Source organism: Stegostoma tigrinum, chromosome 9 (assembly GCF_030684315.1).
Source record: "Stegostoma tigrinum isolate sSteTig4 chromosome 9, sSteTig4.hap1, whole genome shotgun sequence".
In the NCBI taxonomy this organism is placed as follows: Eukaryota; Metazoa; Chordata; class Chondrichthyes; order Orectolobiformes; family Stegostomatidae; genus Stegostoma; species Stegostoma tigrinum.
Genome location: NC_081362.1, coordinates 87,844,568 through 87,868,969, shown reverse-complemented (window position 1 = coordinate 87,868,969; position 24,402 = coordinate 87,844,568). Strand labels below are relative to the sequence as shown.

The 24,402-nt window shown below is 43.4% G+C and overlaps 1 protein-coding gene across 3 annotated transcripts in view; it reads left to right on the top strand.

The window, feature by feature from the left end:
• The window catches only part of LOC125454709 (endoplasmic reticulum membrane-associated RNA degradation protein-like), a 49,813-nt gene that overhangs the window by 10,584 nt on the left and 14,827 nt on the right, over positions 1-24,402 (top strand). For 2 of the 3 annotated variants that reach the window (XR_009446187.1, XM_048535791.2), the window contains exons 7-14: positions 233-347; positions 2,431-2,533; positions 4,600-4,629; positions 5,437-5,505; positions 20,195-20,365; positions 20,457-20,540; positions 21,956-22,035; positions 24,144-24,278. Coding sequence is in view for 2 of the 3 variants with exons in the window: in XM_048535791.2 (XP_048391748.1) it covers positions 233-347; positions 2,431-2,533; positions 4,600-4,629; positions 5,437-5,505; positions 20,195-20,365; positions 20,457-20,540; positions 21,956-22,035; positions 24,144-24,278 (787 nt within the window). In the remaining variant the exon portion in view is untranslated. The remainder of the gene's footprint in view (positions 1-232; positions 348-2,430; positions 2,534-4,599; positions 4,630-5,436; positions 5,506-20,194; positions 20,366-20,456; positions 20,541-21,955; positions 22,036-24,143; positions 24,279-24,402) is intronic. The other variant, XM_048535792.2, reaches the window with a different exon arrangement.

The window sequence follows — 24,402 nt, the reverse complement described above, 5'->3', positions numbered from 1 at the left end:
CACAGCAGGCCAAGCAGCATCCCAGGAGCACAAGCCGACGCTTCGGGCCTAGACCCTTCATCACCTCTCTGATGAAGGGTCTAGGCCCGAAACATCAGCTTTTGTGCTCCTGAGATGCTGCTTGGCCTGCTGTGTTCATCCAGCCTCACATTTTATTATCTTGGAATTCTCCAGCATCTGCAGTTCCCATTATCTCTGATACTATTTAATGTTTTGTGTTTTTTTTAAACAGATATTAATGAGGAGGCTATTGCTGCTGCAAAGGGTATTATTGAGAAATCTGATTTTGTCATGGAAATCATGCTGCCTTACTGGAATGATGCACTTGAGGCTTATAAAGATCAGCGGTAGGATTGAAAAAAACAGTTGATTTATTGTGGCATTGCTTGAAATTGAAGAATGTGTCCCAGGAAGTTTTGAAAAAAAACTCATTTATTAGAGAATGCTGCACTGCTGGGAGTGAGAGGTTAAGTTAGGGTCTTGTCTACTTCGTCAGGTAGATTTAGAAGACCCCATGACATTATCTCAAAGAAGAACAGGGGTGTATGTCCCTGACTCTTGGCAAAGCAAATCACAGATTGTCTGATTATTATGCTGTTTGTCAGACTACATTTCACAAGTAGTTAATTGGCTTTAAAGCATCTGGGATATCCCATGATTGACAAATCCCACAAATATAGGGTCTTGTATTTTTGGAAATTGTTCGAAATCTTTTCATAATTCACACCAATCACAAGTTTGACCTTGTGACTTTTATAAACAAGGCATTGATGGTGGTATTTTGGTTTTGAGTTAAACAATCAAAATCCAAGTATTTATCAATCTTGGGAATTCACTGTCCAAGAGGGCCCTGTAAATGTATTCGATCAATAGATTTCTGGGTTCTAGGGGCACCAAGGAAATCAGATTAGGTGGGCAAATGGAGATATTCATCTACGTTTAACCAGGGATTTTACAGAATGGTTGAGCAGGTTCAGTGGGTCCTATAACGTCCTCCTGGGTCCACTTCTTATGCTTTTCTGTAATCCTGCAAGAGAAATCGAAATAACTGCGGATGTTGTAAATCAGGAACAAAAACAGAAGTTGCTGGAAAAGCTCAGCAGGCCTGGCAGCATCTGTGAAGAAAAAAAATCAGAGTTCATGCTTTGGGTCTTGTGACTCTTCCTCAGTTCATTTATAATTAATTATTATCAATTACAATTAATTATACAAATAAACTATTTAAATTAAAAACAATACAGAGGAAGTGCAAGACAACAAAATGTGAGGCTGGATGAACACAGCAGGCCAAGCAGCATCTCAGGAGCACAAGAGCTGACGTTTCGGGCCTAGACCCTTCATCAGAGAGGGGGATGGGGGGAGGGAACTGGAATAAATAGGGAGAGAGGGGGAGGCGGACCGAAGATGGAGAGTAAAGAAGATAGGTGGAGAGAGTGTAGGTGGGGAGGTAGGGAGGGGATAGGTCAGTCCAGGGAAGACGGACAGGTCAAGGAGGTGGGATGAGGTTAGTAGGTAGCGCTACCTACTAACCTCATCCCACCTCCTTGACCTGTCCATCTTCCCTGGACTGACCTATCCCCTCCCTACCTCCCCACCTACACTCTCTCCACCTATCTTCTTTACTCTCCATCTTCGGTCCGCCTCCCCCTCTCTCCCTATTTATTCCAGTTCCCTCCCCCCATCCCCCTCTCTGATGAAGGGTCTAGGCCCGAAACGTCAGCTCTTGTGCTCCTGAGATGCTGCTTGGCCTGCTGTGTTCATGCAGCCTCACATTTTGTTGTCTTGGAGTCTCCAGCATCTGCAGTCCCCATTATCACAGAGGAAGTGCAAATGGGGGTAAATAAATAGGCAGAAGTTCTTTGGCTAGATTTATGTCTCTTAGCAAAAATGCTGAGTTTATGCCTACTGACAATCAATAGCAAAAACCCAGACTTATAGTCAGTGGTTAGGGGAAAGGATGATAGAGCTCTAAGAGCTTCTCACCTCAGCAGTGAAATATTTTAGTTTAAAGGACTTTGTGCTGATGCATTGTAATGGTGAACTCCTGCACAAGGAGTTTATTTTTGATTGATGATGGGATGGGGGTAAGGGTGGAAGGGGACCTACTGGATTGTTGCAGAGAGCGCTGACATAGAATTGATGGGCTGAATGGCCTACTTTTATGCCTTGATGATTTTGACTTATTTTCCAAGTTTTAAACAATTTTCATTCCTGATTTTAATCTTTTTAAATATTTAAAAACTACAGTGAATACACCACAGAAACCAAGATTTAGATCTGATGAACATTAGCTCAGACTAAGCATCAGAAGTTGGAGTACATAGCAACTTTCGACATGATGATGCTGTCACTAACATTTAGTGTTGATTCAGTGTCAGGAAGTTATGCTGCTGAAACTTTTTTCAGTGCACGTGAACCTTATTTCCACAGGTATGCAGACTGTACAATACTACTTTTACCTCAACTGGAGATGGGTCTCCGCAAACATTTTACCATTGTTAATAACTGTCCCAACAGGGTGCTGACTGCAGAGGTAAGTCCATTCACTCCTGAGAGACAATCTGCTCGCCCCTCAGACAGTTGTAACCTTTGCCTTACCCATTGAGAATGCTTCAAGACTGATCCATTGGTTACAGTGCGATTTGCGATTTCTTGAATTTTTTTCTTTCTTTGCAAGTCTCTTTCTCTAGCATGAGAAAGGGAGCCTCTGAATCTCTGCCACCTCATGTTGTTACTTTTAGCACTGTGGATATGAGGATATTAATGTCCATGTGAAGGCTAGATTATGTGAAGTTCAATTTGTTTATGCTATGCAGTAAATCTTAAAAACATTGAAGTCCACAACTGAAAGATCAAGAGAGAGTAGGAACTGCAGATGCTGGAGAATCTGAGATAACAAGCTGTAGAGCTGGATGAGCACAGCAGGCCAAGCAGCATCAGAGGACCAGAAAAGCTGACGTTTTGGGCCTAGACCTTTCTTCGCTTCCTGCTCTCTGTGACCTCAAATCGCTACACTATCTCCCATTTGGTACCTCTTTCCCTCTTTAGATTTTAAAACTCCTTGCTCATTTCAATTTCCGTTGGCAAGCTTGAAACTCCAACACAACAAACTTGACATCATCTAATCTTTGATTCCTGATTTACCTTATCCCTTATAGGTTTTGTTTTAACCCGGTGAATTCTTGACAATCCCTAATGCTCTTGAGCCTTGAACTCCAGGTTAATTGTCAAATGGTGTGATGGTGCAATAATACAAATCACTGCCTCACTTATAAAATGCTGGACATGTAGAGCTATTCAAAGTCAACAGTATCTTTCTAATGAAGGCTCTGGGCCTGAAACGTCAGCTTTCCTGCTCCTAAGATGCTGCTTGGCCTGCTGTGTTCATCTAGCTCTACACCTTGTTATCTCGGATTCTCCAGCATCTGCAGCTCCTATTATCCCCAGTATCATGTATTATACCCTGTTTTATATTCTGCTTCTTGACTTCAGTAGGAGAGGTTGTCAGGTTCATTCAATTTATCAGATGGCAGAAGTGATTCTGCTTGTCTTCTGTTTCCAAACTTGTCTATTCCACTACCATTTTCTGTCTACGTGACCAAGTAAACTGAGGCCTATATCAGCAAATTAACTGCGCAAACTGACTGCCGTATTTAGTCCCTATGTTTAGTGTTTTGGTGGGGAGCGAGGACACGTCCCATCTGTAGTTCCAAATGGGGTGGACTCTTCATTTAATAGGCCATTCAGGTATAATAGCACTGGAGGCTATTGAGTCCATACTGGCAAGCTGTGCAGCAATCCTCTTGGTCTCATTCACCCTCACTTTAACACCTTACCCCTCTAAGTTTATTTCCCTCAGTACTTATTGCCTGTTGTAATTATTCATTGTCTGCACTTGCTGCAGCTCTGTAGGTGGAGAGTTCCATGTCATTACTACATACTGTGTTCAAAATTGAAATGTTTCCTCACATCCCTTTGCATCTCTTGTGCAAAACCTTAAATCTGAATTTCCCAGCCCTTGTAACTGCAGCTAATGGAAACAGATTTTAATAGCATCATTGACGGCCAAACCGATCTGATCGCTGTTGTTTTTTGTGTTTAGTAGATGAAGGTCAAAGCACAAACCACCACTATGAATTGGTTAACACAGAAAATGCACAAGCCTTTTATGGAACACAAAAAATATATCAGCCTTTTATGAAGGATTTGAAAGTTGGTAGCAGTACATTGCAATCGGAGAATTCGTACACGTCTGAGTTGATAGCTCCCATGTGACCCATTGTATCATTTCTTCCCCCAGTGTTGTATTTGAAAAACATAATTATAACCACTTAACGGTATACCACAGCACCCCGCAGAAAGAAAACCAGGGAATACATTTATGAGATGTTTAAGTTGCAGCATGTCTAGAGCCAGTCATTGGTTCTTCTATGGGGTATCCGAAACAGTAGAAGTGGTTTGAAGAAAGAGAATTCGAAATGTGAATTCCCCAGCAAAAGTGGTGATGTTGTTGGTGTGAACCAGGGACATTGTTTAAAGTTCTTACAACCAGAAAATTCACATTTTTGTGCACGTAATTTCTGTTTTGCTTTTCCACAGTCCACAACACTATACACGACTTTTGATGAGGTAAGTTTGACATCTCGGATGATTAGGAAATGAAGCTTTAGCTGCTTCAGGGTCATCAGTGTAAGAATCTTCTATTGATAAATTATGTCCTGTTTTCCTGATCCATGCCTTAAAGATGCTGGAAATTATGCAGGCAATTTTATTAGCCTTGTAGTATTTTGACATTCAAGCAATGTGATTTCTTGGACTTCACTATCACAGGAATTGGCACCTTTTAGTGCTATTCATGTTGGCACACACTGTGGAAATGGCACGTTCCTTGCTTCACTTTCCATGATCTCTCATTTAACTTTTAAACGTAAAGGACAAACTTGTAACAAAAAAATAGTGTCAACAATTCAATTCCGTCCACATTAAAAGTTTCTCTTGTTGCATACTAGTTCAGAACGCGAATGAGATCATTTTGCAGCCAGTTCTGCAGGCTTCCTCAAGATATGAGCCTCTAGAGTGGCTTGGCTTAACTCCACACCACACGGTTGGTGCTGTCATATGACAAGCACATGCGAGTTCGGCTATTCCAGAGTTACCAGTCTGGAACTTCAGCTTAACATGAGTATCCTTCTATTGGATTTCACTGTATATGTAAAAAGTCAGTTTACAGTTGCATTTGTACAAAATCATATTTCTCCAATATTGCACTGTTATGGGATAGCATGTGAATATGGCAATTGTGTATGCCCCTGTATGCAAATTCAAATTATCACAGGCCATCTGGTTTCATGTGAAAGCATCAGATAATATCCATGCATTTAGTATTTATTCTTTGTTATGAAATCACAAGTTACAGCTAATTACTTTTCCTGACAGATGCTGGCAAAATATCTAGACAACGGTGTTATAAACCGCCTTCCTTCAACTTTGGGAGAACCTATAATGGTATGTCCTTTTCTCATGGTAGTGACATGCATAATAAGAATTCTAAAACAGGCTATTCATTGATTGTACTTACTCAGGAAATAAACAGATCAGAGCATGAAGTGTAGGAATTTCCTCTAAATTTCATCCCTTAAGCCTTCTGTAATAGAACGTAGAGCAAATAACCCAAGCGCCTTTTGTGATGTTGTTCAGGGACTGCAACCCGTGGTAAAAGGGGATTTTTAAAAAATGATCTTTCAAGCAAGGACTCACTTTGGGATCTGATCTGTCCAGTATTACTATCAACTGGGATCATAATCTCTTTTCTCAGGATCTATTTAAGTTCGTCATCCCTAGAACCTTTCTTATAAATCATGTCAGTACCCTTTCTAAAGAACGGAATTCAGCATTGGCAAAATGTTCCAAAGTGAGTCTGAAACAGTGGCTTTCTTAAAATTTATCATAATTTACATGATTTTGTACTTTATGCCCTTATTTTGTGAAGCCCTGGGTCTTTGAAAGCATTTTAATCACTTTCTCACTCTTCCCTGCCACCTTCAATGATTTGTGCATGTATATATTTGTATTAGCCCCACATCTTTATCTCTACACCATAATATTTCAAGCAGGAATTAGCAGCAGTGGTTTCCTTCTAATTGCCTTCAGCAATTTGTAAATTGCTGTAATGGCCTTATCAAATCTGTCTGCCACAGCCTTGAAAGGGCCAGACCAGCTAAATATTGCAAATGAGCCTGTCATTCTTGATTTACTGGTGAGCAACCCCAGAGAAGATCTGTTAGCAGGATAAAACAATCTTGTCTGCATCTTCTGGGAGATTACATGGCTGCCTGGACAGGGTTTTGGAGAATCTTATCGTAATGCTCAAGCCATTAGGAGTGACCATTGATACCCATCCTGGCCATAGGCAGCAACCTGTTGCAACATATTTTAAAAAAAACTGCTAGCATAGGTGTAACAAATACAACTTAATTTCAAAAAAGTGAAACCTGGAATTTAGCTAAATTATGAGACAGGTACCCCCTAGATTCAATTGGAAATAAGGGGTCGCCCATTTAAAATGAAAATGAGGAGAAATGTTTTCTTTCAGAGGATTGTTTTTCTGTGGAATTCTACCCCCCCGCCCCCCCAAGCCAGCAGTGGAGGTTGATTCTTTGAATATTTTAAGGCAGAGTTGTTGTTTGACAAGGGTACCAAAAAGTATAGCAGCTACAAAAGAAAGTAGAGGATACATTCAGATCAGCCATAATTTTGCCAAATGGTGGAGGAGGCGTCAGGGACTGAATGGCCTACTCTTGCCCCCAATCCATACATAAACATGCATGTAGGGTGTGGTAGCGCAATGGTGATGTGCATGGTCCTGTGAGATATAGAGCTCAAAACCCATCAAATAATCTGATAATTTTGTTGAATTTAATTGGGGGAAAATGGTTTTGGAAACTGCCAAATATTATTCTCTTATATAAGTTTTTTTTTGTTTATTATTCTGTTTGACATTCGAGTGCAGTAGGGCATTCAGCCCATTGAATCTGCTCTGCCATTCAGTGTGTTCATGGCTGACCTGATCATCCTCAACTCCACCCTCCTGCCTTTTTCCCATAACCCCTGTTTCGCCCACAGATCTGTTTATCTCAGCATCATGAGGGGAATCGAAACTAAAGTAGGGAGGCTGGATGAACACAGTAGGCCCAGCAGCATCTCAGGAGCACAAAAGCTGACGTTTCGGGCCTAGACCCTTCATCAGAGAGGGAGATGGGGTGAGGGTTCTGGAATAAATAGGGAGAGAGGGGGAGGCGGACCGAAGATGGAGAGAAAAGAAGATAGGTGGAGAGAGTATAGGTGGGGAGGTAGGGAGGGGATAGGTCAGTCCAGGGAAGATGGACAGGTCAAGGAGGTAGGATGAGGTTAGTAGGTAGGAGATGGAGGTGCGGCTTTGGGTGGAAGGAAGGGATGGGTGAGAGGAAGAACAGGTTAGGGAGGCAGAGACAGGTTGGACTGGTTTTGGGATGCAGTGGGTGGAGGGGAAGAGCTGGGCTGGTTGTGTGGTGCAGTGGGGGGAGGGGACGAACTGGGCTGGTTTAGGGATGCGGTGGGGGAAGGGGAGATTTTGAAGCTGGTGAAGTCCACATTGATACCATTAGGCTGCAGGGTTCCCAAGCGGAATATGAGTTGCTGTTCCTGCAACCTTCGGGTGGCATCATTGTGGCACTGCAGGAAGCCCATGATGGACATGTCATCTAAAGAATGGGGGGGGGGGAGTGGAAATGGTTTGCGACTGGGAGGTGCAGTTGTTTGTTGCGAACCGAGCGGAGGTGTTCTGCAATGCGGTCCCCAAGCCTCCGCTTGGTTTCCCCAATGTAGAGGAAGCCACACCGGGTAGAGTGGATGCAGTATACCACATTGGCAGATGTGCAGGTGAACCTCTGCTTAATGTGGAATGTCATCTTGGGGCCTGGGATAGGTGTGAGAGAGGAGGTGTGGGGGCAAGTGTAGCATTTCCTGCGGTTGCAGGGGAAGGTGCCGGGTGTGGTGGGGTTGGAGGGCAGTGTGGATGCCGCTCGGTTCGCAACAAACAACTGCACCTCCCAGTCGCAAACCATTTCCACTCACCCTCCCATTCTTTAGATGACATATCCATCATGGGCCTCCTGCAGTGCCACAATGATGCCACCCGAAGGTTGCAGGAACAGCAACTCATATTCCGCTTGGGAACCCTGCAGCCTAATGGTATCAATGTGGACTTCACCAGCTTCAAAATCTCCCCTTCCCCCACCGCATCCCTAAACCAGCCCAGTTCGTCCCCTCCTCCCACTGCACCACACAACCAGCCCAGCTCTTCCCCTCCACCCACTGCATCCCAAAACCAGTCCAACCTGTCTCTGCCTCCCTAACCTGTTCTTCCTCTCACCCATCCCTTCCTCCCACCCCAAGCCGCACCTCCATCTCCTACCTACTAACCTCATCCCACCTCCTTGACCTGTCCGTCTTCCCTGGACTGACCTATCCCCTCCCTACCTCCCCACCTACACTCTCTCCACCTATCTTCTTTTCTCTCCATCTTCGGTCCGCCTCCCCCTCTCTCCCTATTTATTCCAGAACCCTCACCCCGTCCCCCTCTCTGATGAAGGGTCTAGGCCCGAAACGTCAGCTTTTGTGCTCCTGAGATGCTGCTTGGCCTGCTGTGTTCATCCAGCCTCACATTTTATTATCTTGGAATTCTCCAGCATCTGCAGTTCCCATTATCACTAAAGTAGGGAGGTTGTGCTTAAATTATTCAGGGCATTGTGAGACCACATTCAGCGTACTTCGTAAAGAATTGGTCTCCTTACTTAAGGACGGGTGTAAATGCATTTGAAACCGTTCAGAGAAGGTTTCCTGGCGGCAATGGATTGGTTGTCCTCTGAACAGACTGGGTTGATGGACTTCCAACAATCACAGTCATCATCCTTTGTGTGAGGTATGACTCCAGGCTGCAGAATGTTCTCTCCTCGATGCCCTTTGACTTCAGTTTTGTTGGGGCTCTTTGGTACAATCCTTAATTTCAAGGGCAGTCAGTCTCCCTTCTGGAGTTCAACTCTTGTCCACATTTGGACAAAAACTGACAAGGTTTACTAGTTTAATACCTGGTTTGCGGGTTATTGTATGAGGAAATGTTGTGGAGGTGCTGGTCTTGCACTGGGGTGAACAAGGTCAGAAGCCGCATGACACCAGGTAATAGTCGGTTTATTTGCAGTCACAAGCTTTCGGAGCAATATCCCTTCATCGGGTGAAGCTTAAGGGCAGTCCTTTTGACAGCTTGTGATTTCAATATATCTGTTGGACTATAAGTTGTGTCATGGGTCTTCTGACCTTGGAAATGTTGGGCAGGCCTGGCTGGTACCTACTGGAAAATTAGAAATGTAAGAGGCAAACTGATTGAAACATGTAATATCCTGAGGGTTTTGACCGGATGTTTCCTCGAGGTAGAATCTAGAATGATGGATTCCTTGTTTTAAAAGGACCACCCTTTGAGAGATGAGAATTATCTCTCCTAGAGGGTCGGTAGTCTTTGGAACCCTCTTCCTCAATAGGTGGTGGAAGCAGAGCTTTAAAAATTTTTAAGGCAGGTGTAAATAATCTCTTGATAAACAAGGCAAGGGGTGAATGGTTGTCAGGATAGGCGGGGGTGTGGAATATTCGGTTCTTATTGCATGATGGAGCACGTTTGAAGGGCTGAGTGTCATGATCCTGCTCTTATTTTGTACGTCCATATAATTTCCTTCAGGCTTGCTTTTTCTGACTATAGTTCATTACTTATACACTTGTGAATTAGTTGACCAATCCTTAGCTTAAGAAGCATTCAAAGAACCAGGCGTGGACAATAAACATGGTCTTGCCATTTAGCTCATAACCTGTAAGCAAATAAAAATAATGGTAAAAAGCAGCTTATTTCACATCATATTAGTGTATAATCTTGGTAAAGGTAAGGTCACCAAAGAATTACCAGAGCATTAGGCTGCTCGTTATTAGAGACCTTAAGAAATAGAAGCAGAAAATCATTAGGCTCATTGGGTTGGTTCCACCATTTGATAATGTCTGATATGTTTCTCAGTCCCATTCTCCTACCTTCTCTGCATAATCCTTGATCTCCTTACTATTCAAGAATCTATCTATCTCTGTCTTAAGTGGGGTGGCACAGTGGTTTAGTGGTTAGCACTGCTGCCTCACTGCACCAGGGACCTGGGTTTGATTCCACCCTTGGGTGACTGTCTGTGTGGAGTTTGCACATTCTCCCTGTGTTTGCATGGGTTTCCTCTGGGTGCTCTAGTTTCCTCCCATTGTTCAAAGATGTGCAGCTTAGGTCGATTAGCTGTAGGAAATGCAGGGTTATAGGGAAGGGGTGGGTCTGTGTGGGATGCTTTTTGGAGGGTCAGTGTGACATCAATGGACCAAGTGGCCTGCTTCCACACTAGGGATTCTGTAGTTCTATAAATACAGTCAATGACTAGGTCTCCACAGCACTCTGTGTCAATGAGTTTCACAGACTAACCATTCTCTGGCAGAAGAAGTTACTTTTTATCATGGTTCCTCCACTCTGAGGCTGTGCACTTGGGTCCTTGTCTCTCCCACTGGTGGAAATATCACCTTCACTTACACTCTATCCAGTCCTCCCCGTATTCTGTCAGTTTTGATAAGAATCCCTCCATATCCCTCTAAACGTCACTGAATACAGGCCCAGAGTTCTCAACCGCTTCTCATGTAGCAAGTTCTCCAATCTGGGGATCGTACTTGTGAAGTTCCTCTAGAACCCCTCCAGGGCCAGCACATCCTCCCTTAGATAAGGGCCCAAAACTGCTCTCAATATTCCAAATGCACTCTGACCAGAGCTCAGTATAACTTCAGCAGTACATCCCTGCTTGTATATTCTGGCCGTCTGAAACAAATGCTGACATTGCATTAGTCTTCTTAAGTGTCAACTGAAACTGCATGTTAACCTGAAGAGAATAGTTAACTAGGATTCACACATCCTGTTGCCTGTCAGGTTTTTCAAGCCTTTCTCCATTTCAAAAGCTACCTCTTTCTACCAAAATGCATAACCACACACTTTCTAAAAGTGTACGCCATCTACTGCTTCTTTGCTCACTCTCCTAGCCCATCCAAGTTCTTCTACAACATCCTGCTTCCTCAACACTGAACCATCTGTACGTTCATCTATCTTTGTGTCACCTGCAGACTTAGCGACAATGCAGTTATTTACTTCATCTACATCATTATTGCCTCGTGTAAATGTGGTGGTCCCAACACTGAACCCTGTGAAACTCCACTAGTTGGCTCCTATCTGAAGAAGAGCACTTCATCCCGACTCTCTGCCTTCTGCCATTCAGCCAATTCTGTGTGTGCCAATCCTTGCCCCAATACCTCAGAGTCATAGAGATATACAGCACAGAAACAGACCCGTTGTTTCAATTTGGCCCATGTCCGTCTTAAACCCTTCCTATTCGGCAGAAGTATGCTGCAGTGATAAGGAAGAACTGTAGGAAAGGAGAGAGCCAGCCATGGATGTCTAAGGAAATAAAAGAAAGTATCAGTTGAAAAAAAACACATTCAAAAAAGCAAAGAGTGATGGGAAACTAGTTGACTGGGAAATCTTTAAAGGCCAACAGAAAGCCGCAAAAAAAGTTATAAAGAAAAGTAAGATAAATTATGAGAGTAAAATAGCTCAGACTATAAAAACAGGCAGCAAAAGTTTCTGTAAGTATGTAAATCGTAAAAAAGTGGCGAAGGTAAACATTGGTCTCACAGAGGATGAGAAGGCCAATTTAATAATTAGGAATGAGAAAATAGCCGAGACATTAAACAGTTATTTCATGTCAGTTATTTGTGTTATTTCACAGTGGAAGACACAAATAACATGCCAAAAACTAATGGCAAGAAGATTATAACAGGTGAGGACCGAGAAAATATCATTATCACTGAGGAGGCAGTGCTGGGCAAGTTAATGGGGCTAAAGGTAGACAAATCTCCTGGCCCTGATGAAATGCATCCCAGGGCACTAAAAGAGGTGATAGGGGAAATAGCAAATGCACTAGTAATTATTTACTTAAATTCACTGGACTCTGGGGTGGCTCCCGCAGATTGGAAAACAACCAATGTGACGCCACTGTTTAAAAAAGGAAGTAGACAAAAAGCAGTAACTATAACCGAAGAAGGGTCTCGACCCGAAATGTCAACTTTCCTGCTCCTCTGATGCTGCTTGGCCTGCTGTGTTCATCCAGCTTCACACCGTGTTATCGCAGATTCTCCAGCATCAGCAGTTCCTACTATCTCTGTAACTATAGGCCGGTTAGCTTAACTTTGGCAGTGGGGAAAATGCTTGAATCTATCATTAGGGAAGAAATAGCAAGACATCTGGATTTAAGTTGTCCCATTGGAACACCCAGCATGGGCTCATGAAGGATAGGTCAGGTTTAACTAATTTGGTGGAATTCTTTGAGGACATTACTTGCATGATGGACAATGGGGAACTAGTGGATGTGCTGTATCTGGTTTTCCAGAAGGCATTTGACAAGGTGCCACACCAAAGGCTAATACATAAGATAAAGTTGCACAGTATTGCAGGTAATGTATTGGCATGGATAGAGGATTGGTTGACCAGTAGATAGCAAAGAGTAGGGGTAAATGGATGTTTTTCTGGTTGGCGGTCAGTGGCTAGTGGTGTGCCTCAGGGATCAGTGTTGGGACCACAATTGTTTACAATTTACATAGATGATTTGGAGTTGCGGACTAAGTGCGGTATGTCAAAATTTGCAAATGACAGCAAGGTGAGTGGTAGAGCAAAGTATGCAGAAGACACCAAAAGTCTGCAGAGGAATATAGATAGTCTAAGTGAGTGGGCAAAGGTCTGGCAGATGGAGTACAATGTTGAAAAGTGTGAGGTCATCCATTTTGGTAGGAATAACGCAAAATGGACTATGTTTTAATTGGTAAAAAATTGCAGCACGCTGCTGTGCAAAGGGACTTGGGTGCCCTTGTGCATGAATCACTAAAAGTGGGATTGCAGGTGCAGCAGGTAGTTAAAAAAGGCAAATGGAATTTTGTCTGCTATTGCTGGAGGGATGGAATTTAAAAACAGGGAGGCTATGCTGCAGCTGTATAGGGTCCTGGTGAGGACACACCTGGAGTACTGTGTGTTTTGGTCTCCTTACTTGCAAAGGGATATACTAGTACTGGAGGAGGTGCAGAGGAGATTCACTCGGTTGATTCCAGATTTGAGAGGGTTAGATTATGAGGACAGACTGAGTAGACTGGGATTATACTCATTGGAATTCGGAGGAACCATGGACTTGAGGGGTAGATCATGCTTCACAAACCTTATTGAATTCTTTGAAGAGGTGGCCAAACATGTGGATGAAGGTGGAGCAGTGGATGTGGTATATGTGAATTTAAGTAAGGCGTTTGATAAGGTTCCCCATGGTAGCCTCATGCAGATGGTAAGGAGGCATGGGATAGGGGGAAATGTGGCAGATTGGATTCAGAATTGGCTGACCCTTAGAAGACAAAGGGTGGTATTGGATGGAACATATTCAACATGAGTTATGAGTGGTGTACCACAAAGATATGTTCTGGATCCTCTTCTATTTGTGATTTTTGTAATTGACTTGGATGAAGGACTGGATGGGTGGATTAGCAAGTTTGCAGATGATACAAAGGTGGGTCACGTTGTGCACAGTGTGGAGGGCTGTTCTAGATTACAAAGGGACATTGATAGAAGGCAGAGCTGGGCTGAGAAGTGGCAGATGGAACTTAACCCTGAAAAATGTGAGGTGATTCATTTTGGAAGGACAAACTTGAATGCAGAATACAGTGTTAACGGAAAGATTCTTGGCAGTGTGGAGAAGCAGAGGGATCTTGGGGTTCATGTTCACAGTTCCCTGAGAGCTGCCACCCAGGTGGATGGAGTTGTTAAGAAGGTGTATGGTGTGTTAGCTTTCATTACTAGAGGAATTGAGTTCAAGAGCCGTGAAGTTATGCTCCAACTGTAACAAAGCTTGGTTCGGCCACATCTGGAGTATTGTGTCCATTTCTGGTCACCTCATTACAGGAAAGATGTGGAAGCATTCGAAAAGGTGCAGTGGAGATTTACCAGGATTTTTCCTGGAATGGAGGGGAGGGTCTTACGAGGAAAGGTTGAGAGAGATAGGGCTTTTCTCTTCAGAACGACGAAGGACGAGAGATGACTTGATGGAGGTGTACAAAATGATCAGAGGTATAGATAGAGTAGACAGCCAGAGAGGGTGGAGGTAGCTTTTACGAGGCGACATAGTTTTAAAGTGAAAGGCGGTAAATATCGGGGAGACGTCAGAGGTGGGTTCTTTACTCAGAGAGTGGTAGGGGCGTGGAGTGCATTGCAGGAGAGGATAGTGGAGTCAGCCTCATTAGGGGCATTCAAACAGCTATTAGATAGGCATATAGCGGTGGAGTTTAGATAGACCTTAGGTTTAGGTTAAAAGTTTGGCACAACATCATGGGCCAAAGGGCCTGTACTGTGCTGAACTATTCTATGTGCTAAGAATGAAGAGAGATCTTATAGAAACAAGTAAGATCATGAAGGGAGTAGATGAGGTGGAGGCAGAGGTTATTTCCGCTCGCAGGTGAAACTCGGGCTAGAGGGCATCGCCTTAAAATAAAGGGAAGCAGATGTAGGACTGAGGTCAGGAGGAACTTCTTCACCCAAAGGGTTGTGAATCTGTGGAATTCCCTGCCCAGTGAAGTGGTTGAAGCTACCTCACTGAATGTTTTTAAGGCAAGCCTAGATAAATTTTTGAACAGTACAGGAATTAGGGGTTATGGTGAGTGGGCGGGTAAGTGGAACTGAGTCTCAAAAAGATCAGCCATGATCTTATTAAATGGTGCGGCAGTCTAGAGGGACCAGATGGCCTACTCTTGCTCCTAGTTCTTATGTTCATATACCCATCCAAATGCCTCTTAAAACATGGTCATTGTACCAGCCTCCTCTGCTTCCTCTGGCAGCTCATTCCATACATGCACCACCCTCTGCATGAAAAAGTTACCCCTTAGGTTCCTTTTAAATCTTTCCCCTCTCACCTTAAACCTGTGCCTCTAGTTTTGGACTTGCCCCATCCCAGGCAAAATACCTTATCTGTTTACTTATCCATGCCCCTCATGATTTTATAAACCCCTCAGCCTAGTCAGCCTCCTCCTGTAGCTCAAACGCTCCAACCCTGGCAACATCCTTGTAAATCTTTTCTGAACCCTTCCAAGTTTCACAACGTTCTTCCTTATGGAGGGAGACCAGAATTACATGCAGTATTCCAAAAGCGGCTGAACTAATATCCTGTACAGCCGCAACATGACCTCGCAACCCCTATACTCAATGCAATGAGATTACTATCTCAATGGAGTCAAGTTAGGTAAAGGGGAAGCACAACGAGATCTAGGTGTTCTTGTACATCAGTCAATGAAAGCAAGCATGCAGGTACAGCAGGCAGCGAAGAAAGCTAATAGCATGCTGGCCTTCATAACAAGAGGAATTGAGTATAGGAGCAAAGAGGTCCTTCTGCAGCTGTACAGGGCCCTGGTGAGACCGCACCTGGAGTATTGTGTGCAGTTTTGGTCTCCAAATTTGAGGAAGGACATTCTTGCTATTGAGGGAGTGCAGCGTAGGTTCACGAGGTCAATTCCTGGAATGGCGGGACTATCATATGTTGAAAGATTGGAGCAACTGGGCTTGTATACACTTGAGTTTAGAAGGATGAGAGGGGAACTGATTGAGACGTATAAGATTATTAAGGGATTGGACACTGTGGAGGCAGGAAGCTTGTTTCCGCTGATGGGTGAGTCCGGAACCAGAGGACACAGTTTAAAAATAAGGGGTAGGCCATTTAGAACAGAGTTGAGGAAAAACTTCTTCACCCAGAGAGTGGTGGATGTATGGAATGCTCTGCCCCGGAAGGCAGTGGAGGCCGACTCTCTGGATACTTTCAAGAAAGAGATGGATAGAGCTCTTAAAGATAGTGGAATCAAGGGTTATGGGGATAAGGCAGGAACAGGATACTGATTGTGGATGATCAGCCATGATCATAATGAATGGTGGTGCTGGCTCAAAGGGCCGAATGGCCTTCTCCAGCACCTGTTGTCTATTGACCAATAAAGACAAGCTTACCAAACGCTGCCTTCATGATCCGATCCATCTCCAACTCCACTTTCAAGGAACTATGAACCTGCACTCCAAGGTCTCTTTTCCTTATTTAGCATTTTCCTCTGCAGCACTAAGTCAGAGGCCTTCTAGAAATCAAAATGACTCTCCTTTGTCTAATTTGCTCGTTAGATCCTCATGTAATTCTGACATTTGCCAGGCTTGACCTCCCATTGACAAAGCCATGCTGACTCAACCCTATTTTAACACACACTTCCAAGTACTCTGCAATCTCATCCTTAATAATGGACTGTAAATCAATGGCTGAGGTCAAGCTAACCAGTATGTAATTTCCTGTCATCTGCTCCTTCCCTCCGTAAACAGGAATGTTATATTAACCATTTTACAGTCCTCTGGTATCCTCCCTGACTCCAGTGATTCCTGAAAGATCACCACCAGTGCCTCCGCAATCTCCTCAGCTATTTTCTTCAAACCCCTGGGGTGTAGTTTGTGTGGTCCAGTTGATTTGTCTACCTTCAGACCTTTCAGTTTCCACAGCACCTCCTTATTGATGGCCTTTGCCACCATTTCTCACGTACTGGAATGCTGCTGCTGTCTTCCATGATGAAACCTGATACTTAATCACTTTTTTTGCCATTTCTTTGTTCTCCATTACTACTTCTCCAGCTGTACTTTCCACTGGTCCACTGCCCACTCCCCCCCCCCCCCCCATCTCTCTCTCTCTCTCTCTCTCTCTCTTTTATATATCAAAAAACACTCTTGCAATCTTCTTTTATATTACTAGCCAGCTTGCCCTCATATTTCATCTTGTCTCCACCTTATTGCTCTTTTTAGTTACCCTCTGCTGGCTTTTAAAGGCTTTCCAATCCTCAGACTTCCCACTAATCTTCACAAGAAGATGCTTCTTCTTTTATTTTTATGCTGTCCCTGACCCTTAGTACATCTCTTCCTTGGGATGAATTTCTGCTGTTCCTTCTGAATTACTTCTTGAAACTTAAACGTTCTTGCGAAGATTTGTAGTTCAGGTTGTGGGTGAGGTTTTTGACTTGCTCGCCGAGGTGGTTGTTTATAGTTCAACCGTTTAGTGACCATGCCAGGTAATGTCATCAATGTGGCCTCTGTTGAAGCGATAATTGTTCTGCTCCGCATGGCATTTACATGATCTGGTCTGTTGAGGTGCTTTGGTTCATTTCCGTTTTTTTTACAAGGACTTGTATATGGGGTCTAATTCTACATGTTTATTGATTGCGTTATGAATGGAGAACCAGGCATCTAGGAATTCCCGTACTTGTCTATAGTTTGACTTGAGCTAGGATGGTCACATTGTCTCAGTTAAATCGATGGCCTTTGTTGTCAGAGTATACTGAAATGAGGGAAAGTATGTCCTGTCGTTATGCTGCTAGCTGGTGTTTGTGTATCCTGATGGCTAGTTTCCTTCCTGTCTGGCCAATGTAATGTTTTTGGCAGTCCTTGCATGGTATTCCATACACTACATTGGCCCTGCATGTGGTGGGTATGGGAGGTGTCAGTCTATTAGGTCATATTGAGTCATCTTGGTGTTGTCTATCTAGTAGGCGGGTATTCTGCAGATGAAATTGGTGGAGTTTATAGCAAAGATCTTTTATGGGTGCTCTTTCTCCTTCATGCAATGTTCAGGTGTGTTGCAGCCTGTTTAAATAGTGTCCTTACACAGCTTTGTTTGTGGATGTTGGGGTGATTGCTGTGGAAACTGAGTATTTGGTCAGTGTGGGTTGCCTTCCTGTATATTGTAGTTTGCAATTCCCTGTTCGTCATTCATTCTTCTCTGACATCTAAGAACGGAAGTTGATTATTGTTTTTCTCTGCTCTTGTGAATTTGATCCTGGTGAATATGTTGCAATAAGCCCTGAGATGGTGGCCCCCATAGAATGCATTCAAATAAACCTAGACAGACCCCATAAAAATTAAACTAGAAGGCTGGAACACTCCCCGCTTCAACAGACTCCCCAAAGTTCACAAACCGGACAAAGTTCACAAACCCCTTAGATTCATTGTCTCCCTCCCAGGCACACCTGCATACAAGCTAGCCAAGGACCTACTACAAAGACTAAAACACCTGGTCGACAGATCACCTCGACTGTATCCACTCAATCCAGGAGTTTCTTAATAACCCCAAGAACATCAAAATCAATAACAGTGAGATTATCGCATCCTTTGATGTGATATCACTATTCATGCCCATTGACATCCCACTAGCCAAAGAAACTCTGGCCACATTACTAGTGGAAACAAGAATGCAAACCGACGGCTCAATCAGCAAGGGCAACATACTCAGACTGCTGGACCCATGTCTCACCACACAATTCACCTTTAATTGCCATGCAAACAAACAGATTAATGGCACATCTATGGGGTCACCCATCTCAGGACTTATTGCAGAGGCAATCGTGCAAAGATTGGACTGCACAACCCTCCCCTGGATACAGCCAAAAACAGTGGATCTGATACGTGGATGATACGTTCGTCATCATTAAAAGCACTAAGTTAGAAGAGAGACACCACCTCGTCAGCAACATATTCACCAGGATCAAATTCACGAGAAGAGGAAAACAATAATCAACTTCTGTTCCTAGACTCAGGGTAAAATGAATGACGAACGGGGAATTGCAAACCACAGGATACAGGAAGGCAGCCCACACTGACCAAATCATCAATTTCCACAGCAATTACCTTAATGTCCACAAACAAAGCTGTGTAAGGACACTACTTAAACGGGCTGCAACACACCTGAACATTGCAAGAAGGAGAAAGAGCACCCACACAAGGTCTTTGCTATAAATGGATACCCCACCAATTTCATCTGCAGTTGCCTACTAGTTAGACAACATCAAGAGGACACAATATGACCTAATAGACTGGTCCCCCCCCATACCTACGACCTCTGACAACAAAGGCCATCAATTTAACACCTGACAATGTGACCATCCTAGCTCAAGTCAAACCATAGACACTCGTGGGATTTCCCAGACGCCTGGTTTTCCATTCATAATGCAATCAATACACATGTGGAATTAGACCCCATATACAAATTTTTGCAAAACAGGACAAGAAATGACACAAAACACCTCAACAGACCAGATCATGTAAATGCTAAGCGGAGTTGAACGACATCACTTCATTGGAGGCTGCACTGATGATGTTACCTAGTGACAAAACGTCTGAACTATAACCAACCACCTCGTCAAGCAAGTCAACAACCTCACCTCCAAAAACTGCTCATTGCTACTCCTTCATCTTCCCTGCTAGGCTGTTCTTCCAGTCACCTGTGGTCAGGCCCTCTGTCATGTCTTTGTAATTACCTTTGTTTAGTTGTAATACTGTTATGTTTCATTCCAGCTTCTCCCTTTTAAACTACGGGGTGAATTCAATCACATTATGGTCACTGCCCCCTAGGGGTTCCTTTATCTTCCCCTCATCAAGTCTGCCTGATTACACATCACCAAATACAGAATGGCCTCTTCCCTGATGGCCTCTACCACAAGCTGCTCCAAAAGAGTCTTGCAGACTCTCCACAAATTCTTTTTTAGTGGAATCTGAAGCAAACCTGGTTTTCTCAGTCCGCCTGGAGATGGTGGTGGCTTAACCTGAGGGTGGTCACCACAACTCAAGCAAGGGCAGAGGTTGGAAGATGGAAACCTTACCCAGTGCAGGAATTAACTCGTGTTGTTGACAAAGTTCTACATCGCAACCAGCCGTCCAGCCAACTTAGCTAAATGACCCCCAATATGGAGACTGTAAGAAAAAGAAAAAGCTGAGTGGCTGTGCGATCAAGGAACATTGCAAAGATGTGCAACTGGAATTGGGTATGAAAGGAGTGATATTTTTTCACAGCCTTGGAGCATTTTGGGAAAGAAAGGTGGAGGACATGTAGTGCCCCAGAATCTGGGAACGCTGGAGAGGGATGTTGTGAGATCACAAGGATAGTATCTGGTAAAAGTTTGTTTTTGAACAGCTGTTTGAGTAAATTGACAAATTTTTGCCGGGTCTCTTCTGCAGGAAGTTCTCTGGGACCTATTAAACCACCAGGAGGGTCCTCGGCTCCGGGATCACCTAAGTCACGGTGAAATAGACTTGAAGTTGTTTCCCAGAGAAATGGCTAGTCACGTGGTGGCACTTGCTATCATTTTATTACATCATTGTCATAAAGGGGCAAATGGAATTGCTATGGTAACAATATATTCTTCTACTTATTGCGTACAAACAGTTGTTTTTTGGATGTGTTCATCGTCTAATGAATTAATGCTTTTTGTATGTCCAGGAAAATGAGTGTCTGAGAACAATTGTGTGTTCTACACACTCATATTGCTCTCGATTCCATCCCGTTGGACGGCTTAAACAACAGGTACCTGTCACATTAAATTGCTCTGGAGATTTCAACTTCTTTTCCTGTCTAATGCAAAGGCTTAGTGAAGGTTGTCTGTTACTCACTGGGCAGAATAGTGATACACTGATCTACTTGCATAAAGTATTGGGAGTGTAAATGGTAAAGTAATCATTGTCTTATTAGAGCATGGGGTTGATTTCTCATTCGAGAGAGATAACTGGTGGTGGTTTAACCTGTGGGTCACAACACCTAAGGCAAGGGGTACGATTGCGAAGGAGAGCCCTTCATGATAATGTTAGCTGGTGGCGTCACAAACAAGAGGTCTGCCAACTGAACTAACCAACCTCAATTGGGTGTACTCCTTATGCATTCTGTGGTTTATTTTGTTAAAACTTGCATGGTGACAGAATTTCTGGTTCGCAGCACTTGCCCAAAGGTCGACAAAGATTCTGTATTCTTTTGGCTCACTTAGCCAAACTCAGTGACAGACAGCATTTACAGGAATAGCAACAAGGCAAAATTATTCATGGGATCATCAAATAGCATATCAGAGGAGGATGCCATCAGGCCCAAAGAGGCAATGCCAGCTGCATCAAGGAGCACACAATTCTCCCTGAATCAGCATCACTGGACGGATTATCTTGGCAACTTTGCTGTTTCTTGGAGGGTGTTGTGAACAAATTGGTTTTTGCATTTCTGCCATTACAGCAGTGACTGCACTTCACTGTGTTCTCTTTCACTCTTCGTGGTTATCCTTGTTGCCTGAGTAATCATGAGACTGTAATTTTGCTGTGGGGTTGTTTGTGGAGGTAGGACCCAACAGCTATCTCAGCCAGTACAGGGACTAAACCCACTTTGTCATCATTATTTTGCACCACAATTAGCCAGCTTTGCTAACAAGCCCTGCATTGACTGTGAAGTGCTTTAAGTAAATAAGTATAAGGTGTTGTCTTTTTTTTTCTGAAAGGTTGGGCTTGCTTTCTTGATTCTTAACATTATGTAATGACATAAACTGCATTTGCTTGCTTCCAATATGTTGCTATAAACAAGACAATGATAGAATTTTTAATTCTAGATTACAGCTATAATCATGCATATGAGACAGTAAGGGACAGAAATCTACATAGCTAAAACATTCAAAACATCTTCATGTGATTTCTTTATAGATGGCTTTTGTAGGGACTTTATTCACTTTCTAAAATAATGTGTTGACCTTGGTTACATCCTGTAGTATTGCATTTATCAGAGTTGAAATGGTCATGCTTGTTATGTCTCAGCAGCAAAGCTGCCAGCCTAGCAGGAGGGGAAGCTACCAGTTCGTTAATTTCTGAGCATCTGATTCCACTGCATGAATTTGGCCCATCAAAAAGTGAGAGAACCTATAATTACATTTATCAGTTTGCCGAGTCAATCGAAGAGATTTCTTTTTCCAGCTTCGACGCTGCCTTGAAAGCCTCCAGAAATGGGGTGAGATACCAAGACCCACACTGGAACAAGTATCGGATAGACCTGGGTAGGAAGTCTTTCTATCAGCAATGCTGTTAAAACTTATATTGCCGGCCTGACTGGTAAAAATACTGAGTAGCTGGAGACTACAAGTCTGTGATGTGGTATCTAATGCCGTATGGCTGGCATTATGGGTGCTGAATTTGGATCGCTTAGGTAGAACAGGTCACCCAAAGCTTTCCTGCTGCTGCTATTGCTATCTGGTAAACTCTGTTGTGGTGTTTGTATTAACTTACATCCATACTTGGCTAGACGTTGCACATTGTCCATATGAGGTTTTTCTAAATGGCAGTATGTTTCTAACTGGCAATTCATGGGCTGAGTTTTGGCCAGTGCTGAACTAGCTAATCTCACTCAACATTGGGCCTCTTCAAAATTGACTTGGCAGTGTGGAGGAACAGAGGGATCTTGGTGTGCAGATACATAGATCCCTTAAAATGGCCACCCAAGTGGACAGGGTTGTTAAGAAAGCATATGGTGTTTTGGCTTTCATTAACAGGGGGATTGAGTTTAAGAGTCGTGAGATCTTGTTGCAGCTCTATAAAGCTTCGGTTAGACCGCACTTGGAATACTGCGTCCAGTTCTGGTCGCCGTATTATAGGAAAGATGTGGATGCTTTGGAGAGGGTTCAGAGGAGGTTTACCAGGATGCTGCCTGGACTGGAGGGCTTATCTTATGAAGAGAGGTTGACTGAGCTTGGTCTCTTTTCATTGGAGAAAAGGAGGAGGAGAGGTGACCTAATTGAGGTATACAAGATAATGAGAGGCATAGATAGAGTTGAAAGCCAGAGACTATTTCCCAGGGCAGAAATGGCTAGCACAAGGGGTCATAGTTTTAAGCTGGTTGGTGAAAAGTATAGAGGGGATGTCAGAGGCGGGTTCTTTACACAGAGAGTTGTGAGAGCATGGAATGCGTTGCCAGCAGCAGTTGTGGAAGCAAGGTCATTGGGGTCATTTAAGAGACTGCTGGACATGCATATGGTCACAGAAATTTGAGGGTGCATACATGAGGAGCAATGGTCGGCACAACATTGTGGGCTGAAGGGCCTGTTCTGTGCTGTACTGTTCTATGTTCTATATTCTAAGCCTCCTAAACAAACTTTCCATGTTTCAGATGCTGAAGTCCATTATCACGTTTGTAAGGAATTGGAGCAGAGTTCTCTCCAGTTTCCTTTATCCCCTAAACAGCATCGGAAAGTTAAAATGTCTGGTCATTATCACATTGCTGTATTTGACAGCTGAGAGGAGAGACATTTAAAAGGGACCTGATGGGCAACCTTTTCACGCAAAGGGTGGAATGAACTGCCAGTGGAAGTGGTAGATGCAAGTGTAGTTACAACATTTAAAAGACATTTGGACTGATACTGAATAGGACAGGCTCTGTGAGATATAGGCCAAATGCAGGCAAGTGCAACTAGTGTGTGAAGCTTGCTTAGCGTGGATGAGCTGGACGAAAGGGTTTGTTTCCATCCTGTATGAATCTATGGCTCTATGGATGCCATTTTTCCTTTGTCACAACAGCGAGTACCCTTCAACAAGTACTCCTTGGCTGTAAGGATCTTTGGGATGCTCTGAGGTCATGAAATATGCTCTATAAACATGAGCCCTTTTCCTGGTCTATCATAATTTTTTTCTAGTCACCATACTGGACCAAACAAGTTGATGGAGCTTAGATCAAGGAGATACTTGCCATTAGCAAGTCTGCTGGCATCTGACTATCTGATATGAGGAAGCTGAGCAATGTCTTTGTTGCTGGTGGAATCACAGCTGAGTGCAGGTCACTGTGCCCTTACGAAAGCAAGTAGGAAAGAAAACTAAAGCGGAAAAGGGAAATGTATTATAAAGGGAAGGATACAATTCGTGTTTCTCTTCCATGTGCAAGTTGACAACATGGGAATTGTATTGATTTCTACATTAAATTAATAATGCAGCAACTTGATTATGTTAATAGGAGCAACCTTAAGTTACTGACAGGACAAATGTATACTAGCTATTAAATTAATAGTGGGGCAAATGCATCATTAATTTAATAACAGGAAAGTGTGTTGATTAGGAAATTATGAGAAAATGTTGTTATTGCTATTTAAAATGGTTGCTTTGTACCATCACCTCACAGGTCTGATTGTTTGAATCCTGCAGCCCAAACTGTTCACCAGTGCCTGATGGAAGGACTTGTTTCTGCACTAATAAACCGATTGAAGATGGTTTATGGTGAAGACCTTAATCCCTTCCATTATTTGTTGGCGGAGGCGTGAGTGTCATATTTCAGGAATTGTCTTAACTGAATATTTTACTGCTGATTTGTTTTTTCCTATTGCGTATTCATGCATATTTTTAGTGTGAAGTTGGTCACTGCATGAGCGCGGTGTCCTAGA